This window comes from Pantherophis guttatus, chromosome 2 (assembly GCF_059756535.1).
Source record: "Pantherophis guttatus breed Tessera chromosome 2, ASM5975653v1, whole genome shotgun sequence".
Lineage (NCBI taxonomy): Eukaryota > Metazoa > Chordata > Lepidosauria > Squamata > Colubridae > Pantherophis > Pantherophis guttatus.
In genome coordinates this window covers 249084427-249107672 of record NC_142064.1, presented here as the reverse complement: position 1 = coordinate 249107672, position 23246 = coordinate 249084427, and the positions used below count along the sequence as shown (strand labels likewise).

Genomic DNA, 23246 nt, shown 5'->3' with positions numbered 1-23246 from the left:
CTTTCCCATCATTATAATTTCTCCAGAAAGCTAGATCTTTGTATAATGTTTCTGAAGTATGATATAGTGTTTATATTAACTGTAATTTAATTTAAATGCAGTTTTTATCCTGGCCCCATTTACTTCTTTGTCTTTTTCCTCATGATTCAAAAGACAATACAACTCTCAGCTTGACAAATTAAAAAAAAAACTTTTTTTGGTGCAGAAAAAACTGGAGTGATGAGAAATTTATTGGCTTTAATTTAAGGCTTTATTGTATCCCATCTTATTCTTAAGTATCTATAAAATTAAAATCTTAGGAGACTAACAACATAACAAGGAGACATATTTTAGTCTTTAGCTGCTGTTTCATAGCTGAATCCTTTAAAAAAATTATTTAAAAAAAAATCCATCATAGCAAATAAAGATCAAACATTTAAAGTCTCTGGAAGAAGCTGAAACGTAATAATCATCAAGCATTCTAGAAACATAATTATGATCGTACATGATTTGAAGAACAAAACACAGCTTCTTTATGTAACCTAGCAGTTTAGCAGGCTCTTGTGAAACTAAGATTTTTCATTCATTAAAACAGTATGCTGTTGAGACACAAAAATAAGCCTTCATAATGCTCATTATTTTTCCTATTAACACATGTTCAGCACACAGAAAGTAACAACTTGTCAATGTTCAAGGAACAAAATTTACTTGGCTCAATTGTTACTGTCCTTCAGAAGTTCCAGTTTACCCCTCATTCCCTTACAATATAAATTAATAGCATTTATTTATAAATAAATATTTATAAATTTATAAATAGCATATAGCAATGAAGTGTCTATGCAGAGGTTCCTTTCTAACACAAAATGACACAATGGAGAAAGGTTTTAAAAGCTTGTATTTCACAAGGAGAGCAAGGCACCATCCTATTTATTTCAGAATAAGTGTGATTTCATACAACATCTCATCAGGTCAAATGCTAACCAAATGCTGTCTTGCCCTGCAGTGGTGCAGGGCTGTGGTACATGTTCCTTAATCCTTAACCATCAAAGAAGAATCTTATGCCCTGTCTCTTCCTTCAGATGGCCGTCAGTGGAGCTGTGAATTCTACGAGGAGATAGAAAGTTCCTGCACCAAAGTCCAGTTCAAGAAAAGCAATATCTTACAGCTGGTGCTGCCAAAGAAGATCCCATTGCACAACTGGGCTTCACTTTCTGTAAGCTTCATCCCATATCTGATATTTTCTTCATGCTTTCCTGAGTCCTTGAACTCTAGCAAGATTGGATCAAGTCATCCCTAGGCCATCTTCTCCCTGTAGGACTGCTCTAGAGATCCATCATTTGTTTTCAGGCTCAGTGGTCTCTATAGTCAATCTCTTATTAGCTGGAATTTATATGTTTCTTGTAAGCATGACGAACTTAAGTCTGATAGGAACTTGTTGCTTATTCAATATATTTCTCTTGGGTTTGATTTATTGCCCATTTCCCTCCCCCCTCTCCCCCCAGAAACGCCACAAAGACGGTTCAAGAGAACATCCAAAAAGGATTGCGTGTAAGGAGAATGGCAAAGAGAAGGCCCTTTCTGCTGGGGAAATGTCTGAAGAACCCCAGCTTGATAGTACTGTGGAGCTAATCAGATGCAAACGAGACCCTCCTAACCCAAAGCGAAGTTTGGGGAAAAATGACACTGTGGGAGGGAGGAACCCTATCAACCCAAGACTGCCAACTGGACCTGGTATCAAGGCAGTGTGTATCAAAGCCAGCTTGTCTGAGGAGGAAAGGAAAAGCAGAAGCATGGGGAACCCTGGGCTATCTGGAATAACTGACCATCAAAGAACTGACCAAGTTGCTGAGGGGACTGCCCAGTTGGATCTAAAGGTAAGAAACAAGGGGTGAGTTATGCTGATTTTTGACTCAGGATTGAGATCAAAAGTTTATCCTTGACCTTTCCCATACATCAAAAAGAGACATTGAGAGTTCCTGTTGTCAGAGGAAACGGCTTCCTCTAGCAAGGAAAAATTGGGATTCTTATTAAACCTGCAAACCAGCATTTCACAGTGGATTTAGGTTGTTATTATTGCTTAACTTTGAGAGCAGAAATACTGTTAAGACTATTGGCAAGTTTCATAGCTCTTCTGCCAAGACTTCTTTTTATGTTGGGAGAATATAGACTGGAAATTACTGTAGCCCAGATTTTCTATTTGATCTTGAAGAGAATTTCAAACTTGTCTCCTCGCTTCAGCATATTTAATTGCTCTGTGGAGTTTTATCGTCTTGCTTATCTGGATAGGCTTTATACAATCTTTGCTGTGCTGCTGCTTAAGAGGAGTAGCTGTGGACCCGGTTTTGATAGTTCCATCGAAGGAAAACAAATCAGACAAATAGAAAAAAAAAGTTATATTCCTGGGTATTTGATTTCAACTTCCTGAATGAACAACCGAAGCTTCTATATGTCATCTCACAATGTTGGGTGCAACTTCCAGGGTCCCTTTAGAAATTGCTGCTGATTTGTAATTTTCAGGGGTGATACCAGGTGAAGTGTCTCTGGAGTTGTGCTCTTGCTGATGTCATGGTACTTGGCAAGAGTGTTGAAGAGGTTTACAATTACTTTCTTCTAGGATGGGGGTAGGGTTTTGTTGGCGGGGAGGGGGGGGCTTTCCAGTACTAATATTTCCTTACATCTCCAATCTATAATCCCTCCAACCTTTTCAGCTAACCAGTAAGAGTAAGAGTATTTGTTTTTGTTTTTATTTCTTAACTGCCCATCTCCTACATACATACATACACACACACACACACACACACACACACACACACACACAGAGTAATCATATTAAATGTGTGTAATTAATGAAATTAATATTAAATTGAATTTAATTTTTGGTCTGGCTTTTCCTCATTAGTCCTTCGCATTACCACTCTAAATACAGCTTCCCACCACCACCACCAAAAGCATCCTTGCCACTATTACACAATCTTTCATTTGACATTTTGTAGCTAGTAGGCATGTTTGGGGATTTGAAACCTTAGGGAGATGGTACAATATAGCTGTTAATTGGAGAAACATGTTAACAGAATTACCACTTTCATGGGCCCAGCCAGTCCCAAAACACCCAGAAAAGCAAAATGATGAATAAATAACTTGCCGAAGAATCTGAATATAAGGCAGGGAAAGGTACTTTAGAACACACAACCATTCCTTTGATTCTATCATTTTCTGCTCGTCAGAAATCATTTTCCTAGTAGAGCAAAACTTACGAGTAAAAGAGAACTCCTTCCCCAAACCATGGTTAAAAATAAGGTAGTTCATAAGAAGGTCAAAGACAATTAGCAGGAAATTTGGTGGTACAAGTTGAGGCATTTATTGGTGAAACAGTGGCTGAGGGCATCATCATGCTTACTCCAGTTAAGAGTGATGTCAGTTCTCTGTTATTAGCAATATTTTCTAATGAATCACATGTATGTTGGAATCTGTCGATACATTTCAGTTTAAATGTTCTATCCTACTTACTTCTACATCTGATTGTGGTTTTCTTCCTACATTACCAGATTGAGGGTCCAGAGAGGGAATCGGTATGCATGGAAATGCAGCAGCCTGTGGCCCCTCCAGATGCCTTGCCCAATCAGTGTGGGCCCCCTCCAGAGAAGAGACTCCCTCAACTAGCCAGCTCCCATGAAGCTTCTCAGGGAGTAGACCCTGCCTCAGCCTTCAGGGAGGGACTCCCTTCCTCTCTGCATCCCAGAGATCCTGAGACGAGAGTCTGGTCCAAGGACAGTGATGCTTTAGAGGCTGTTAGTATTGGTGAGTAAAGAGTGAGATCCTGAATGTTTATGTAGGTACACCGTGATTGCCCAACTTTGTTTAAACTGAGTTAAGGGATTAAATGGATGTCAGCTCTGTGCCCAGACAACTAAGTAGGCACACATTCTGAAAAACAGGAATAATTGTTAGCTGTTAAATGGGAATTATAGAGCACCCGTTTTGTGTAAAAATTGCAAATTCCAGTAATGACAGATTTCACTAGTAGTTGAGAAAGTTGCCTTTCTGAAATTCTCATCTGCTCCTAGTCAGTGGAATAAGTTCTCTGGGTTCAACCATTGTGCTAAGATATAAATGTGATTTATTTAAGTTTCTCTTACATGAATCCAGGTAATTGTGACCTATTCAACAAACTGGAGAAGTAAACTGTGCAGTGTGTGAACCCTATTGTATTAAAACACTTCCTGTGTTCCTGAACTTCGATTTTAAAATGCTTGAGCAGCCAACTAATAAAGAGAGATGCTTTCTGTTAATAGAGAGAGATGCTGCCTATTAGAGGAGGAGATAATGCACGATGGACCAAGAGTATGACTTGGTAGAAGGTTGATGGTGCTGAATGGAGTTACAGAAGTTATGGTAGAAAGGGGGCTAAGCCAAGGATTGTCAAAATATATTCTTTGCAAGATTTCAGGCATTTTTAAAGATGGATTTTAAAGTATGGTAATTAATTTTGTATTGATTTGGAGAGTTGGAATTGCTTTGCGGGGAGTCTAGTGGATACGCCAGCATCTGCAGGTGCTATGTTGCTAACCTGCAGGCTTAACAATTGTCTGTCCTGGAAGGAGGGGAGAGTTTGGTTCAGTGCTTTGCATAGCTCTTGGGACATGCCTACCAGAATCATGTTATATACCCTTTTGTCATAATTTATGTAGAATATAACTTTTGATGCAGATACTCTAGCCCAGTGTTTGGCCAGTGGTTTAACCACTTCTTTCTTCTACAGCCTATCCCCAGAGACAACCACACATGTAAATTTGAATCACAAGATTATTTCTCTGGAAATTTCTCTTTAAGATAGTCCTTTTGTCATTATTGCTTTATCTTTTTCTTGCTAGAACCAGAGCCCATTGTGAATCTGACATTTGTGAAGAATGACTCCTATGAGAAAGGAAACGACTCTATGGTAGTGCACGTTTATGTAAAGGAGATTCACAAAGAGATGTCCAGTGTACACTTTCGGGAACAAGATTTTACACTCATGTTCCAAACAAGGTATGGCGATTACTGGTGACAGACCAGCCCCCCTCTCCTTACCCTAGCCAGAAGTTAACTGGAATGGTTACTGAGCGGGAAAAGAATCAAAATACATAATCTTTTTGCAGTGATGCCAACTTTCTTCGTCTTCACCAAGGCTGCAGCGCTCATTCAGTATTCAGGTGGCAGGTGAAACTCAGGTATCAAATTTGAATTATTTCTGCTTGATTGTTGTTGTTTGTTGTTGTTGTTGAAATATATTCTAGGGGCCATAATAATATATTCTGGCTGATGCTGCTTCATAAATGATCACCTTCTCCATTCTGTAACACAAGCACCAGCCTTTGATTATACTAACCCAGATAAGACCTATTGATTCACCCAAGCCTGATTTTTATTGTTCTGACTCTTCAGGAAGCAATATTATTAATCTAAACTCAGATTGATTAAACTCAGATCAACTGTCTGAGATAGCGAAATGGAAAGTCTTACTTAGAGAAAAGGCATTGATTAACCTTAATGCTAACCCTTGTGAACTTTTTGCGCAAAATGTAAGAATATCAAATGATATACTGTTTTAACAATTACTAATATTAATAGATTTTTTTAAATGGATGTGTTGTAACCATAAATTAAGAGTTCAATCTAAGTTTTATTTACATTTGCTGTAAAACAAATCAGAAGTCATTATCATTTTTTTTTTTGTATTTTTATTTATTGTTTATTTTATTACACCTCCGTCCTCTTTTTTCTTCTGCTATTTTTCTTAAATATTAGTTCTTGGTAGTTTTTATCTTTTGTCTTAAAATTTAGTAAAGGTATTAAAAAAATGTATTTTTTGAAAATGTATTACTGTACACAGCCCAGAGATTTTTAGCAAGTATTCCTATTAAACAAGGTGCTTCTCATCTATATAAAGAAACAAATACAGCAATACGGAAATCCTTTCTTCCATAATACAGAAGTATATTTATTTATTTATTAGATTTATTGCCCAGTCAGGGTATCTGTAAGTTCTTTGTCCTGTCTAATTGTGTCCGATGTTCTCATTGCTTCCCCTGTTTGAATTGCCTTGCAGGAACCTTATAGAGCCAGATCAGTGTACATATAATTTCACTACAGCCCGGATTAACATTTGTTTGAAGAAACGACACAGCCAGCGTTGGGGGGGCCTGGAGGCTCCTGCCACACGAGGTCTGCACCTGGATTTTTTAAAATTCACCCTGTAGGGATTCCTTGTATGTATCGATGGGGAGTGAGAGATCTTTAAGGCTGAGGATGTTAAGATCAGGGATCACTGAGAACTATATTGGTTTATTTCCATTGTTTGGCCAGCTTATAGATTGGACCTGAGAAAGAACCTGGATACTTCAGAATCTGCATGTAGGTTCAATCTTAGAGCATGTTCTTCGCCCCGTCACGTTTGGCATGCATTTCACTGTGGGAAAGGATTGGTTCTATGGCATTCCATATTGCTCAAGCCTGGGATGTACAGCATAATTACCCTTGATTCCTTCTGCTGCTAACCACAAGCCCACTTTTCCCCATTTTTAAGGTGCAGTGGGTGGTGCAAAGGTTGCCATGCCAACCGGCCCTACCCCTCTGGATAAAAGCCAACCTGGGAGTAACCAGCACCCTCTCTCCACTAAAGAAGAGGCCCGAGCAGTTGAGAAGGAAAAGCCTCGAGCAGAAGACAGTGGCCTGGATAGTGTAGCAGCTCGGACCGTATCAGATCACCTGCCTGTGAAACAGGAGCCACTCGTGCCCTCGGTGAGAATTTGTGAGAACTATTGGGGTATCGTAGTTCTCAATTATTATGGGGAGAATGTGAGGAAATATAGGGGTCCGTTCATATGGTCAGCATTTTGCGTAGACAGGAAAAGCAACTACTCAGAATTGTGAGTGAGACTCTATTGCAAAACATTGCGGTGTTGGTAGAAGTGCTTTACTTTGGTGGGGTGGGACAATACCATCTACTGATCTTCATTCTGGGTGAAGGGATCCAGAATATATGCAAGATAACAACACTGGTTCCATCCAGTCTTGCATTTGGGCTCTTAAAAAGCAAAATGATGAGAGGCATCTTCTTGTTATCCCCAACTTCAGCACTTGGACAGAGGCAGCCATTTTCTTTGTAAGCAGATATCACTGCTGTTGTATGTCAGTGACCAACAGCATTTACACTTTACCTGGTGTGAATTAGTTTTTCATGGGCTGAGAGGGCTTGACCCATTATATTTGGTTGAAAGAGCACTTTCTCGCCTGGGACAAAAGAAGCATGGCATTGATAGAAGCCAAGAATACAAGATCTAGAAATGAACTTGGAAAAAAATAGAACCCTGTTTCCTTGAGTGCTAAAAGCCTTTTTTTCCCAGCCTAAGCCAACCTGTATGGTCCCCCCAATGACCCACAGCCCTGTCAGCAACGAGAGTGTGGAAGAGGAGGAGGAAGAGGAGGACAAGAAGGTGTGTCTGCCAGGGTTTACAGGACTGGTGAACCTGGGTAACACCTGCTTTATGAACAGTGTTATCCAGTCTCTCTCCAATACTCGAGAGTTGCGGGACTACTTTCATGGTAAGACACATCTCAAGTTAGGGAAGGAGAGGGGGGGTATCTATATATTCTGGTTAGTCTTCATCTTTTATCTTTCAGGATGGTGACCTTGAGAAAGTGCCCCGATGCTCACCCCTTTCTCTTGTATGTGCCTCCTAGATCGCTCCTTTGAGTCTGAAATTAATTACAGTAACCCGCTGGGAACAGGGGGGCGCCTGGCCATTGGCTTCGCGGTGCTGTTGCGGGCTCTCTGGAAAGGCACACACCATGCCTTCCAGCCTTCCAAGCTGAAGGTAAGGCCTGCCGTGCAAGCACGCACCGGTTGTGTGGTATTCCCTAAATCAATTTATTTTGCCTTCTGGCATGTAACAAGAAGCTTAAGGCAGGTCTGGATACCTTGAGTTAAACTTTATTCTGAGACTAAACAAAATCTGGGAACAAAAACAGCTTAAATCCACTCCCACTTGCTTTAATTTAATCTATTAGCACCAGCACATCACTTAAAGGGAGGGTTCAGAAGGAAAGACTCACCCAAAATCTGCTGTTCCAAGTGGGTCCATTTATGAAGCTTTCCTGATAGAAGTGCCTTCTGACCATATACAAAGTGCTCGGGTGGGGGAAATGACAAGGATGAGCTCCTGAGAAGTTACAAAATCTTGACAGTTCAAGTAATGAGTTCAAAAGAACACTTGGCTTACTTCCAAAGTATTTCTACTCTTTTTCACATGCTGTAGCCTTTATAATAGTGGGTTGTTAACAATAGATGCATTAAGCCTAGTAGAAGTTTGGTGTCCACCTTTTCCATACATGTCATTCAAATACACATGTTGGACTTTCATGTATTTGTGTTCTGCAGATGAATTTTAGTGTCATGATGCAAGTTGGGAGGGTGTGGATTCCAAGAACTGCAAAAAAGTGACTGGAGGAATCAAATGTGGCTTCCAATTACCATTTAATCCACAGGAAATCCTAATTGTTCCATCTTTGTTATCATTCCTTAAGTGATGCTCTTCTGATTTAGCCACCTTAGGGAAGAGAAGGGTATGATCCTGTTGGCAAATCCCATACAAACAATTGGCTGTTTCTGAATCCAATTCTTCCTGCAGGCAATTGTAGCCAGCAAGGCCAGCCAGTTTACAGGCTATGCCCAGCATGATGCCCAGGAATTCATGGCTTTTCTGCTGGATGGACTCCATGAGGATCTGAACCGGATCCAGAACAAACCGTACACAGAAACGGTAGACTCCGATGGACGGCCAGATGAGGTGAATGCTTCCTGCATTATTACTGCGTGTATTTAGAGGGAGCACATAAGGTTCTGAGCTGGCAAGATAGTTTCTCATCCTGGCTTTTATGATATTCACTGCTAGGTTGTTGCAGAAGAGGCCTGGCAGCGGCACAAAATGAGGAATGACTCTTTCATTGTCGACCTGTTCCAAGGCCAGTTTAAATCCAAGCTGGTGTGCCCTGTGTGCTCTAAGGTATGATTTTGTGGTTACTTTCCACACTTGGAGTGTTATTTGGATGTATTCTCCACTAGTTGCTGTGGGAGGAGCAGGGGTAGGTTCTGCTCATGCAGTTAGTAACCAGGCTGATTTTATAACAATTCTGCATAATCTTGGCCTTTGTTTTCCTTTCCCATGTCATTGTCTGGTGGGTGAGGCCTCTGCTGCTTTGTTCTTCTTAACACTTTTGCTAGACTGTTTCCTTCTTCTGAATAGTGTCCTTTAAGCCCAAAATAAATGTTTCTGTGAGATTTGCTAGTGCTTCCGATGCACATTATTTTATGCCCAATAAAGGCTTTTATTGCTTATTTTGTTAACTGCTGCAGGTATCCATCACTTTTGATCCCTTCCTGTATTTGCCAGTCCCACTACCCCAGAAGCAGAAAGTGCTGACGGTCTACTACTTTGCAAAGGAACCTCACAATAAACCTGTTAAGGTGAGAGAAAAAAATTAAATATAATATATATAACATGAATAGCTTTTTATCTGTTATCCTTCAGCTTGGATTAGTGTTGATAATCAAGGTATCCTTTACTTCTGAAATGTCCAGGGAATTTTTTCAATAGAAAAATCCAACTAGATTTAGTAGTGGTAAAGAACTAGATTTAGTAAAGGTAAAGGTCCAGTCATGTCCCACTCTAGGAGGCAGAGCTCATCTTCGTTTCTTAGCCGAGGGAACCAGCATTGTCCAAAGACACTTCCATGGTTATGTGGCCAGCAGACTATATGCTGAGATGCATCAAACACTGTTACTGTCTCACCAAAGTGGTACCTATTTATCTACTCCCTTGTGCATGCTTTCAAACTGCTAGGTGGGCAGGAACTGGGGCAAGTAATGGGAGCTCACCCCATCACATGGCACTCAGGCCTCGAACCCAGGCTCACAGTTTTCCAACTGACAAACTCAGCATCTTAGGCGCTGAACCATTGCACACACTTAGTAATGGGTAGATCTATACGTTTAAACTAAATATGTCCCAGTGACTTAGAAAGCAAGGGTGCAGTGGCAGGGGAATTAACGGTAAGAAAAAAAGAGCTTCTTTGATACAGGGATCTTTCCCTCAGATCTATTTCTGTCGTACCTAATTAAACACCTAACTTCTTAAAAATTAAGTTAGAAGTCAATATGAAAACAGGTGACTTTGGCATGTCTCTGCCTCTAGAGAATTGAAATGCAAAATGAGAATATCGATGATAGAAAAAAATGTCACATTTATGATTAATGTTACACTTGGAGGAAATTGGTGCAAGATACTCTGTCAAGGGTGTGCTACCCGTGTATTGATTGTGAAATTAGGTAGTTAAATAATCAAATAAGATAATTTTTTCATACTGTGAAGCTCAAAAATATTGGAAAACAACTTATAATGGAAAAAAACCGCATTTTCAAGATGGCTTTCTCATTCCATCCTACTATTTTCTTATAAAATATTATTAAACCTTATGTTCCTACAAATAAAACTAGATTTGAACATAGTAATGGGATTCTTTATGTTTCTCTTTGGGAATTATGAACAAATTCTTCCAGAAAGGAATAGCTAATTATGGTATGAGAGAATTACGTCATAACAAATTTCATATATTAAAAAATCTGATGAAGAATTTAATAAATTGTGGAAACTATTTTGTGTTATAATCTTATAAGTGACAGCCAGTTTGTTTGTTTTTTCCAGTAAAATTTAAAACTTGCTATATTTTTCATATTAGGCAGAAATTATTGTTATGCTTGAATCTCAGTTTATAACTTGGCTAGTTATTAATTATTGTATATTAACCTACTTTTTATATTGGTCTTTAATACTAGTTTAAACTGAATTGATATATTTTAATAGATAACTATAAATTATAGTTATTTTTACATTTTGCCCCAAAGGTATGATGCTTATGAATATCCTTTCTATTTTTTTCTCCCCCCCCCCTTTTTTTATTCACTCTTTTCTTTTCTTTGATTAAGTTTTATAAAATTAATAAATTATAATAAAACTGATTGAGGAAGAGGTTTAAAGGTTTAAGGGAAATGACAAACAGGCAGTGTGTTGTATGAGCACAGCTACAGCAAAAGCAGACACTATACTAGTTGTGGAGAACGTTGAGTCCTCAGCAAGTACCTGGAGAGCCAACATGAGAAATCATGTTGCAAAGAAATAACAATTTAGGGGAAGGATGTGTTGGTGAAGAGAAACTTTGGCCAAAGTCTGCCGTAGCACCATGATTATGGCCAGTGTGGCTAATGAAGTAACACTAGAATGGAAAACTGAATTCCCATCTACCCGCTACTGTCACTGCTAGGGGATGAAAGAAGGAAAGTAGGTGTAGCAGGCAAGGAGAGACAAAGGCTAAGATGCAGCTGTGTCTTCCCTAGTTCTTCCCATATCATGTCTCCTTCCTTCTGTGCTGTATTCCCCATAAGACAGTTTAATAACACGGAAAGCAAGAATGAGTTGTGTCGTGCTATAAAAGCCACTCAACTTTGCCATCAGTAGGCCTGGAGTCCTGTAATGGCATTTCATATGAAAAAGACTGTTTGTTCCTTGGAATGATAGCTGTCAGAGGTGAATCAAATGGCAGTGAAGAAACAGATTAAGGGTCATGGTGTTACAATGTTACCGCTTTGAAAAATACAGATCTGCCTAATATATGCTCTCTCCCAATAGTTCTTAGTGAGCATCAGCAAGGAGAATTCTACTGCCATGGAAGTCCTAGACTCCGTATCCCATAGTGTGCGAGTGAATTCTGAGAACCTGCGCTTGGCTGAGGTGATTTACATATTTATTTATTTAAAGCATGTATGTGGCTACTCATTTTGCAACCAACTCTGGGCAGCTCCCAGTTAAAGATTAGAACATGTTTAAAATCATATTAAAAGTATACAACTAAGCCAATTAAAACATTAAAGAAAAAAGCTTGGCACCAAATCAAAGTTCTAATGTGCAGTTTATCTAATTTTCTCCTACTGCTTGGTGGGCGGGTGGAGCCAGTTCTTTAAAGCCTTCTTGAAGACTAAAAGAATGGCGGCCTACTGAACCTCAGGGGGGCAGAGGGTTCCATAGGGCAGGGGCTGCCATAGAAGCACATGGCTTCCTAGCTCCCCCCAGATGGCAATATTTAAGAGCTAGGACCTTGAGTGTGTCCCTCATCTGATGAGGTAGATATCCATATAGGAAAAACAAACTTTTAAAATGTCATAGATGGATATCCTAGAATCTGTTCTTGAGAAAAGGACTGAATAGGAATTACCTCCTTTTTCCCTTTACTAAACAGCAAGCAGACTCTGCCTACCATATCTACTGGTTTTTCCCCACTTCCTAACCACTGTCATAAACATAGTGTGTCATCCTCTTACATTGTGCAATCTTATGTGAAGGGGCAATATCTCAAAAACAGAGTAGATAATACATTGTGGAAGGCACATCAGGTGATGGTCTCTAGCCTCTGGGAATAAAAGTGCTTGCAGCAATATGGAAATCTCAGCCAACACAAGCCTTCTCCTCAGTAGTGCTCCCTATGAACATCAGTTTATTGGAGCAAGAGTGAGGCTCCTGCGGGCATCTATATAACCCTGATGAATATATAAGTTCACCCACAGGCATTTCATTGCTAGCCAACCTCCTACTAATGTAGGACATGGCATGCTTAGCAGGTACGGCATGGTGATCATCCAAGAGAAAAGAAACAGAAGACCAAGGGTGGGGATGGAAAGTAATACCCGCGAAAGGAGGGCAAATGGAAATCTGAGCCAAACCCTCCCACTATTGCCACACCAACTATATAAGATATGGAGTTAGATTAGCAAAATCTTTAGCTCAGCCTTCTATTTGAAAATGGCCAGTTAAGCAATTCCCGGGCAAGTCAGACATATATTTGCTGTTTAGAGCAACCAGTTTTTATGATAGTGGCTGTTTTTATACTTTCACTTTTATTTTTTATTTATTGAATAAAATTTATACACCGCCCTCTCTCACTGTCTAAGTGACTGGGCAGTTACAACTTTTAAGGGGTCCTCTGTGCCAATCTATGGTATTACCTATACAACTACTTACGATGGCCAGGTTTTTAGGCAAACTGGTGAAAACATTTTGTGGGGGAGGGGGACGGATACTGCCAGAGGCATGACTCCAATTCTCCTCTTTGAACAGGTGATCAAGAACCACTTCCACCGCATGTTCCTGCCTTCCCAGTCATTAGATACCGTCTCTCCCACCGATCTTCTGCTGTGCTTTGAGGTGCTCTCTCCAGAGCTGGCTAAGGAGCGGGTGGTGGAGCTGCAGGTTCAACAAGTGAGTGGCCCAAGTAGAATGTAAGTCAAGAAGGGCAGGGGAGGTTGCAGTTTTATAACCAGCAGAAGAACAACCTTCTTCATGCGCATAGGAGGGTTGAGATCATGGCAGATCCCTTTCTGCAAAGTTTGCACAGGTAGTCCTTGAGTTATGGCTGGAATTAAGACCCCGGATTGCCATTGCTAAGCAATGCAGTCATAAAGCACATCACTCAGCCTCCAGACGGTCCCAGTTGTCAAGGTAACCCAAGACATGATGGATGGCGGGTGGGGGGAGACCAGGTAAGGAGCACGCGGTGGGCAGGGTTTAGGGAAGCCCAGCCTAGGCTACATGTGTGTTGGGAAAGGAAGTTGCTGCAGTGTAGCATGCAGGAAAGCCAGGGAAAGAGGACACTGGTGGATGCATGTTCCTGCACACAAATGCAGAAAGCTTCGGAAGGAGGGTGTGGGATGGCATGCAAGCACAGAGAAGCCGGGGAAAGAGGATGTGGGGCTATGCTTGTGTGCAAGCACGGGGTAACCTGGGAAGGAGAGCACTGGTGTTTACACATGTGTGTGTGTCTGTGCGAGCACAGGAAGGCTGGGGAAGGAGGTTGCAGGACGCAGGTGAATGAAGGGGGCAAGGAGGGTGTGATGCAAATGAGTGAAGAAAAGCAGGGGAGAGTTACCCAAGTGATTTGCAACCTTCCCTGCTGCCTTCCCCATTGCCTTTGCTTGTGGGAAGCTGGCAGGGAAGGTCACAAATGCCGATCAGGTGACTGTGAGATGCTGCAACTGGTCATCTGCAAACTGGTTGCCGAGTGCCTGAATTTTGTTCACAAGTCCCTTCATTCAGTAAGTCCAAACCGTGTGCTGGATGATCACTGGAGGACTGCCTGTGTTTCCATCTGAGATCATTGCTGCTTTGACTTATCACGTGGGCCATCTTTTCTTAGCGTCCTCAGGTGCCCAGCATTCCCATCACCAAATGTGCCGCCTGTCAGAAAAAGCAGCTGTCGGACGAAGAGAAGTTGAAGCGCTGCACTCGGTGCTATCGGGTCGGCTACTGCAATGTGTGAGTTACCATCTGGCTCGAGAGAGAGAGAGAGAGACCCCTTTTTCTTCTTGACTGCCAGGGGGTGGGTGGGAAGAGAGTAATTAGTTTCCCCGTGGGAGACCTGTTGTGTCTTTGTTTTCAGAGTGTGTCAGAGAACGCACTGGTCCAACCACAAAACCTTGTGCCGCCCCGAGAATATTGGCTTCCCCTTTCTTATCAGCATACCCGAGTCCCGCCTCACCTATGCACGATTAGCTCAACTTCTGGAAGGCTACGCAAGGTAAAATATCTGGGTGCCAGCAGTATTCTTGGACATCAGTGCTTGTCTGGCTCATTTGTAGGCTTGGGCTAGGCTGGTCTCATTGCCTTTGCAGGACCAGCTGCTTTGAGGGGAGGAGAGGAGAGGAGGTGTTGTGAGACTCCATTCTGATCAGCTGCTCTACTGCTTCTTCTCAGGTACTCAGTCAGTGTATTCCAGCCACCTTTCCAGGTGGGTAGGATGCCATCCGAGCAAGGCCTGCCTCTTCTGTCTTCAGAAAAACAAGAACCTCCGGTCAGGAATAGCTGCGCTACAGTTGGGTCTGCTGCCGCCGCCTCCGCCACAACTGTTGAAACTAGCGCCATGGAATCTGGGGACGGAGCAAGGGCCCCACACCTCTTGCAGGAGCCCCAGCCGTCTCTCTCCGCCCCTGAGCTACAGCCTGAATTAGGGGATGCCAGCACAGTCAGAAGCAAGGTCCCCACGGGGAGAAGCTCAGGCCTAAGCTTAGATTCAGGTTACTCTGAATCATCTGCGGAGTCGCAGCTTGAGAGCTGTCTGGAACGGGAGCTGCCCTATGAAAGAGTCCCCAGGCCAGAAGGTGACTAACCCAGATTTTCCAGCTATCCTTTGCTTGAAATTTGCATTCCAAGGGAATCCTGACGATTTTTCAGAGCAATTCTGATCCAGCTTTGCCTTGTATTCCTTCTTTATGTATCTCTGTGGAAGTAGTAAGGGATAAGCATTTGTGTGACTCCTACTCTTAACTCTGTCAAGGAACCAAATGTGAAATCAGTATCAACAGCTATTGGTATTGTTGCGTTTTCTTTCTTTTCATTTTCCTGTCTTCTTTTGAAGCATGACGCGGAGGGTCGGGATCAGGATAACAGTTTGTTCCATGTGTGGTCCAGGGGGCTGAATACAGCTGAGAGCCAATGCTCAGAGTGAATGACAAGGAATAATGATTCCTAACGCAGGGCCATGGAACACTTCGTGTGGTTCCTCATGTCTGAGGCATGCTGAACGGTGCTGTTTTCTACTTACCTGCTTCTCAGGCTGCAAGAAGGGGATTTGAGTTTCGATCAGGAAAAAGAAAAGCTGGCTAGATATGCTGTGTCCCTGACTCTCCCTCCCTCCCTCCCTCCCTCCTTCTCTCTCTCCTCCCTACAGCTGCCATTCCCGGTTATCAGCATCCAGCTGAAGGGCTGAGTTCTCAAGTTACTCAGTTTTACATCAATAAGATTGATGCAACCAGCAAGGAGCAGAAACTGGAGGATAAAGGTGAGAATTTTGATTCAAAGAAGACAATGACAGCTTGAATGTTTGACTGGAACACGTCAGACAGAGCCACACAGATTCAGGCATAGACTGTTATCAGCTATATCTGGTTGCTTGAGCTGAGGGATGGTGCCATTGAACCATTGGAAAGTAAATGAGGGAGGGAGGGTGGGTGGATGGATGGATGCTCGCTCACTCCGAGGACTTTATAGCTCCCATGCTAATGTTATGAAGCTCTACAGCAAAGATGTGGCATATGTGATTAATGCAAGTAAGCATATATAGTTTGGTATTGCATTATGAGTTATAATGCAATACAAAGTAATGAAAACTGACTGCTGGGAATACTGCTCATGTTCTCATCCTTCAGTACTGCTGTTCATCAGCTCTTACATAAGCGTAGCTAATACTGGCATCCTAAATATTCTGTCTGATAGAATGTTGACATATCTGTCCAATATCAGGCATGTAATATATACTACTCAAGATTTTTCAAAACAGCACAAGTCTTGCGCAGGAAAGCACAATACTGAGAGCCAGAATTTCCAACTTTCTCCTTACTCTTCCTCTTCAGCCTGCATAATTAGCTTTGGTTTTTTGTTGCAAAGTTGCAGAAACAGATAATGGATTGTGATGCGTCCCTTTTGCCGCATTTTAGATAACTGTTTTGCTCTTCCCTCAGAAGCATAATACCTATCCCAAACACTATCCTGGAGAGCCAGCATGTAGCCTAGGAGTATATTAAGGCTTGTAAATTGTTCTTATTCACAGAGTCGTGTTAAAAATATGCCCAAAGTATGCCTTTCTCTGTTTTGTATGAGCAAGAAAAAAAGGAACTACCTCTTGAGTTGTTAATTCTTGGGTGCTTGTTTAGGCCCAGCATGGAGGAATGAGCAACAGCACCTGTAACCTTTTCTGCCTTGTAGGAGATGCCCCCTTGGACCTGACAGATGACTGTTCTCTGGCCCTGGTGTGGAAAAATAATGAAAGGATGAAGGAGTTTGTATTGGTCGAGTCTAAGGAGCTGGAGTGTGTCGAGGATCCAGGCTCTGCCAGCGAAGCAGCCAGGGCAGGACACTTCACCCTGGAACAGTGTCTCAATCTCTTCACCAAGCCAGAGGTGTTAGCCCCTGAGGAGGCCTGGTAAGGAAGAGATTTGTGGGATTTCTGTTTAGGCTACAAAATTGTACTTCCAAAATTGATTGGTAGTAAAATAAATAAATCTAAATTCTGGTGTTTAAGGTTGTACCCCGTCCCCTGTGCTGTGGTTTGTCACAGTTTTAATTAACCTTGATTAAAGCTCCAATTAACATCTAATTCCAAGGAAGCACTATGCGTCCTTGAATGTTGCTTAGATGAGAAAGTGGGATTTAGTGGGATTTAGAATAAGTGGGAAGCTTGTTTTGGATGGGGTTTTCCTCTCAAAAAGAGCAGGTTTGCCCTTTGAAAGTACTCTCAACTCTCTGGATCTGCATACGATGGCTCTGGTGAGGAGCATGCGTTTCCCACTTTCACTAGTACACCAATGTGACAGTTCCTATACTGATTAGACTTAGTGATGGCTACAGACACCTTGGGTATAATGGAGTTGGAAGGGACCTTAGAGGTCTTCTAATCCAACCTCCTGCTACATTGGGTCTTGACTACTGTAATATACTCTCTATGGAGCTGCATTTGAAAATTGAATTTGGTGCAAAAAATGGTGTTTAGACTGCTGACTAATAGGAGAAATATGTGATGTTAAGCATGATTGAACTTATTAATGCTGATGTTGAACATGCTGAATAACTTAGCACAGTGTTTCTCAACTTTAGGAACATCAATTTTATTATAATTTTTATTATTAATTTTATTCTTCTTATGTACACTGAGAGCATACACACCAATGACAAATTCCTTGTTTGTTCAATCACATTTGGCCAATAAAGAATTCTATTCTATTCTATTAAGATGTCTGGAGTTCAATTTCCAGAATTCCCCAGCCAAAACAGTGACTAGAGATTTCTGGGAATTGACATCCACATATCTTAAAAAGTTTAGGGCCTGCCTCTTTGAGGCCCCACCTCTCCACCAGTCAATTTGCCCAGTTACTGAGGTCAGTAGGAGAGGCCCTTTTGATGATCACTACGCTGCCAAAGCCTGGACTATTTTGTACATGGGAAAGGAACTTCTCTTATAAGGCTTGAAATATGGTTCCCTTTTTTCCATATAATTCTATTCAGGGGTGAAATGCTACCAGTTCTCACTGGTTCGGACGAACCGGTAGTAATAAAAGCTACCGGTTTGGGAAAACTGGCAGTAAAAAACAGCTACCGGTTCATCCAAACCGGTATTTCCGATGATCAGCTGTGCCACACGATTAAATCACGTGGCACAGCTGTTCTCCTCCTCGCTGTTCTACTTACCTTCAAAAGGTTCCTTTTTCCGCATGAAGTGCACGTTTGGTGCACACTGGGCATGTGCGGGCAGCAAACCGGTGGCAACCTGCGGAGGATTTCACCACTGGTTTTACTGAAAGTTTTGAAAAGGAACATAAAAACTAATGCAAGCTAATACAAAGTAAGAAAGAAAAAAGAAATCAAAGAAAAAGCTAAAAATGCAAGAAAACAAAAAAAGAAAGAAAGAAAAAAGATATGGAGAAGTGGCTTCCAACCTTCTTTATAGTTGTTACAAGTACAATTTTAAATTTGCCCTTTCTCTAAAGTTACATTATGATTCTCTTCTCTCTATAATCTTTCCTGTCTAATAATCAAAACCATAAATCGTAAGTTTTTTCTGTTTTACACAAAAAGTCCATAAGGGGTTTCCAATCAGCAATAAACATAGGTATTGTCTTGTCCCTAATCGAAGAAGACAATGTGGCCATCTCAGCAAGTTCCATCATCTTCATCAAGCATTCCCCCCATAATGGATAATGCTGAATCTTTCCATCTTTGTGCCTACAAATAATCTTACTGTGCAGCTATCATATACAAAAATAAAGTTTCATGACTTTACCAACTGTTTGTCCATTAATCCCAAAAGAAAGACCTCTAGTCTCAATAGTATATTAATATTTAAAATCCTCTGAATCAGTTTATGTGTTTGAATAAAAAAAAAATTGTAGCTTTTTTCCACATCCACCAATCTGTAGGGTGTACTTCCCGTGTGGTATCCCAGGCCCCCTCTGTCCAAGTAGCATTCTTTAGAAAAATGGCAAAAACTAATATCTTTTGTCAAGCATTTGGTTATTAGCTGAATTGTTTGGATGTTAAATGCATTAATTCTAATTTTGCCTTGACTTAGAGTACTTTTTAATTTTGTTTTCCAATTTGCATTTGTAATTGCTATAATTCTTCTTGAGTGTTGCATAAACAGAGAGGCAAGATATACTTCGTTTATTTCACAGTGTTTATACGTCACCAGATTCATTTAATAAATTAGACATTTGGACAAATTGTTTTTGTTATATTTCAAAGTGTTTGACATGCTTTATAAGCATGTCAAAACACTTTGAAATTATAAACATTTATATTTATAAATTTTAAAAATTCCCATAGGCAGTTTATAAATGATAAAGAACTATGTGATTAATACAATAAAGATATTCAAGCTCTGACTAAAATAAATAAGATCCAAACTTAGCTCTCTATTGGGAAGGAAGCCATCCCTTAAAATAAGCTCTGTCCCGTACCCTCAGTGACACTCTGGAAGGTCAGAAGGTCTTGCCAAACCTTCTTTGTGGAAGCAGTGTGTCCCTTTGTTTCAACATGCCTAATGTTCAGCACTTTTGAGTTGACTGAAAGAAAGTCTGGCATGAAAGACACTCAAAGCTACTGCCACTATCTGCACTTGGACACAGAATAACAGCTTGCTGCAGACCAAGGATGGGGAGGCGGGAGAAGGAGTTGCCTGGTGAAGGGACCCATCCAAAACCAGTAGAATGCTTCCATTCAGTTTCAGAGATTCCTTCTACATTACAATTTTGTCTGCATTAACGTCTGGTGCAAACAGCCAGAACTAATCCATGAATAGGACCAAGTAGATACTTTATTGCTGATCATCTATATTACAAGAATGTTGTCTTCCCTTGAAAACTAGCAAATACAGATGTTTCCTTCCCTGAACTGACTCCAAACTGGAATGTCTCTTTACTCCACCTAGAGGAGCCTCCTCTCCTTCAGCCGGTGATCCTGCCAAAATTAAATTTCTGTTTTCTTTCATCCAGGCCAAAATATTCTCATTTTTCAGGGTTCCTAAGTATTAATGAGCAATCTGTCACCTGCATACCGAGGACACCTTAGCCCAAACCTTCAGATGACATCCCCCAGCAATTTATATTGACATTAAGGAACATAGAGGACAAAAGAGAACCTATGGCATCCCCCTGACCATGAAGTAAAAATAGCATCTTTCCACAGCACTAGCTGGCAAATAATCTAGGAGAGCCACCAGACACTGTGCTTTCCATACCCAGCCCAGCTTTCTGATGTTACTTTGCTTGATGCTAGCCCAAATTGCCAAAAGGATTGACAGCCTTATGATCTGTCTCCCCCAGGCATTGCAGGAGAGCATTAACAAGATGGAAAGCTCTGCTAAATAGTGTAATTATTGGGATTGTCACTCAGACGTACCCAGCTGTCAAGGATAAATTACTTAGGCGCATCATGTTCTTTACTAAATGATGGAACATAGAAATCTTTTTTTCAATTAAGTTCAGATTTTGCCATTGGTTGCTAAATTAGCTTCTTATACTTAATTGTGCCTGTTGTGATCATCTTTGAGTATAGAAATTTTATTATTAGCTTTAGCAACAGGGGGAGCAAAACTTCTGGCAGCTTGAGAGAGTGGGTCAGGCTTTATGTGACACATCAAGGACTGCATTGCAGGACCTGTTTTGGTCTATGGGCTCTGAATGTTAAGGGATGAAATGGATCCACCTTAAGTATCTCTAACCCCAGGATGCAAAAAAGGAGCACACACCTTTGGCCCCTTCTACTCTTGGGCTCCATAAAAGAGATACCCACCCCCAGCACACTTTATGCAGTACTAGCATTTGCTCGACTTCATCACTTACGATATTTGCTATATAAAAACATATAAAATATAGAATTCACTATCAATATAGCACATTCTTACATTTATAACAGTTAAGAACAAACTAGTTATCAGAAATCAATAGCAAGCCCTTTCAAGTAGAACCAAGAAACATACTTTTTTTTTTAGAAAACTCTCTAGTGCTAGACGAAATGGAATAGAATAGAACAGAACAGAACAGAATAGAATAGAATTCTTTATTGGCCAAGTGTGATCGAACACACAAGGAATTTGTCTTGGTGCATATGCTTTCAGTGTACATAAAAGAAAAGATACGTTTCTCTTGAGGTGGCTGTTCCAAGGGCCATTGCACCAGTTTTCTTTAGTGAGAATACCAGAACTCTGTAGCATGACAATAACAGCAGGAGATACTGAGGAACCTTCTTTATCTTTCTACCTGCTCCATTTTCCACAGGTATTGCCCAAAATGTAAGCAGCACCGTGAGGCATCCAAGCAGCTGATGCTATGGCGTCTGCCCAACATCCTTATCATACAGCTCAAGCGCTTTTCCTTCCGCAGCTTCATTTGGAGAGACAAGATCAACGACATGGTGGATTTCCCAGTCAGGTGAGGTTATGGCAAGGTGTGTCGCTTTATTCATCTCTTTAACATCATGGAGACCCAAGCAGTTCTTTAGGTAGGACCATTCTGAGTAACAAAGGATGGGTTATACTACTTGGGCTTTGTCATAAATTCAGGACCAATTAACCTAACACATAAAGAGATGGACAGTCTTTTGGTGAACTCTTTCTCCTTAGTTCTGGGCCTTTGATCTTTCTGGCATTGGAGGTTGGGTGTTGTACGACACCATTTTGAAGGGTGAGTAAATGTGGAAAGAGACTCAAAAGAGGATCTGTCTGCCCCTGGCCCACAGAGACCTTGATCTCTGTGGGCCAGGGGCAGACGGATGGCTTAGGACCTGGTTATTTACGAGACCGCCTTCCGCCACCAGTGGCCTCTCACCGGCCAGTACGCTCCCATAGAGAGGGGCTCCTCAGGGTGCCGTCGGTCAAACAGTATAGACTGGCGGCCCCCAGGGGGGAGCCTTCTCTGTGGGGGCACCTGCCATCTGGAACGAGCTCCCCCAGAGATACGGAGGATCCCGGACTTACACACTTTCTGCCGGGCCCTCAAGACCTTTTTATTTCAACAGGCTGGCCTGGCCTAACCTCCTTTTAATTATTTAATTTTAAATTTGTTTTAAAACAATAGGGGTTTTAATTTGTATGGGCCAAATTATTTAATGTGTTTTATATGGTTTTTTAAATTTTGTATTACATGTGTTTTACCTTTTGGCTGTTCACCGCCCTGAGTCCTTCGGGAGTAGGGCAGTATATAAATCCAATAAAATGAAAAAAATGAAAAATGATCTCTTCTTGAAAGCCATCTGAACAGGAGGAAAGAGAGAGCTATCGCTTCTTACCTTCCTTTGTATGGAGAAAGGCATTGCTTCCTCCATGTAGAGGAAGGAAAGAAGAGAATAGAAGAAGGGTAACAAAAAGGCAAGGTCTACCCGTAGTCTGTTTCTGAGGTAATTGAGCCACAGGAGCTGAGGAAAATCTAATCATCTTTGGAGCTGAATTCAACTCTGCACTGTTGCTTTGCTTCAGCTTATGGACAGGATGGTGGGGTGTATATCAAAGCTGCTCCAGGAATGGGATATATTTACTGTCTTCAGTAACCATTTATTTGATGAAAGAAGGCTCACTGTAAAAACAGCTTATCACATTAACATTCTTCATATTTGTAGCAGCAGTTTCTCTACTGTTTTGAATTAATCTCCTCACTTTGAAACAAATGAGCTGAGTTTATTTTTCCCATCATCCACATCCACTTGATTTTTCTCTCTCTGGGAATTAAATGGGGAGGTTTTGGAGCATATTTCATAAAGCGAGCCACCTCAGAAGTCATGTTGATCACTCCAAGGCTTGCCATATCTGAGCATGATTGTGGAGTACCCAAAACAGTCTGAAAGCAAAAAAAGCCATACGTGTATTTATCTTCAGGCAATGGAGACATTCCTCTTTGGGCAGAACATATAAACCATATGCTGAATAAGGCCATTGGCTCTTCTAGTATTTTAGTCTCTACAGCAAGAGTGTGCTACCCTTTCAAGAGAAGGGCAACCCCAAACTTTGCATGGCTTGTTGAGGTGGAACAATATCTCCACCTAGTTTTGGAAGCGGGGAAGGCCAGGCTTTTTAAAGGGCAAAACGGGGGCTCTACATCAGCAAGATGTAAGGGAACTATTTCATTCTCAAACACTTCCAAA

At 41.3% G+C, this 23246-nt stretch overlaps 1 protein-coding gene across 21 annotated transcripts in view; it reads left to right on the top strand.

Annotated features, from left to right (window-relative positions):
• Nucleotides 1-23246, top strand: part of USP19 (ubiquitin specific peptidase 19) — a 46693-nt gene that overhangs the window by 14050 nt on the left and 9397 nt on the right. For 11 of the 21 annotated variants that reach the window (XM_087888009.1, XM_087888008.1, XM_087888006.1 and 8 more), the window contains 20 exons: nt 1059-1192; nt 1482-1853; nt 3525-3777; nt 4851-5007; nt 5118-5189; nt 6068-6183; nt 6545-6759; nt 7365-7563; nt 7702-7835; nt 8649-8807; nt 8913-9023; nt 9374-9484; nt 11703-11804; nt 13185-13325; nt 14260-14378; nt 14503-14640; nt 14817-15220; nt 15790-15900; nt 16824-17040; nt 21389-21541. In XM_087888009.1, coding sequence (XP_087744135.1) covers nt 1059-1192; nt 1482-1853; nt 3525-3777; nt 4851-5007; nt 5118-5189; nt 6068-6183; nt 6545-6759; nt 7365-7563; nt 7702-7835; nt 8649-8807; nt 8913-9023; nt 9374-9484; nt 11703-11804; nt 13185-13325; nt 14260-14378; nt 14503-14640; nt 14817-15220; nt 15790-15900; nt 16824-17040; nt 21389-21541 — 3418 coding nt within the window. The remainder of the gene's footprint in view (nt 1-1058; nt 1193-1481; nt 1854-3524; nt 3778-4850; nt 5008-5117; nt 5190-6067; nt 6184-6544; nt 6760-7364; nt 7564-7701; nt 7836-8648; nt 8808-8912; nt 9024-9373; nt 9485-11702; nt 11805-13184; nt 13326-14259; nt 14379-14502; nt 14641-14816; nt 15221-15789; nt 15901-16823; nt 17041-21388; nt 21542-23246) is intronic. The other 10 variants (XM_087888014.1, XM_087888011.1, XM_087888007.1 and 7 more) reach the window with 1 other exon arrangement.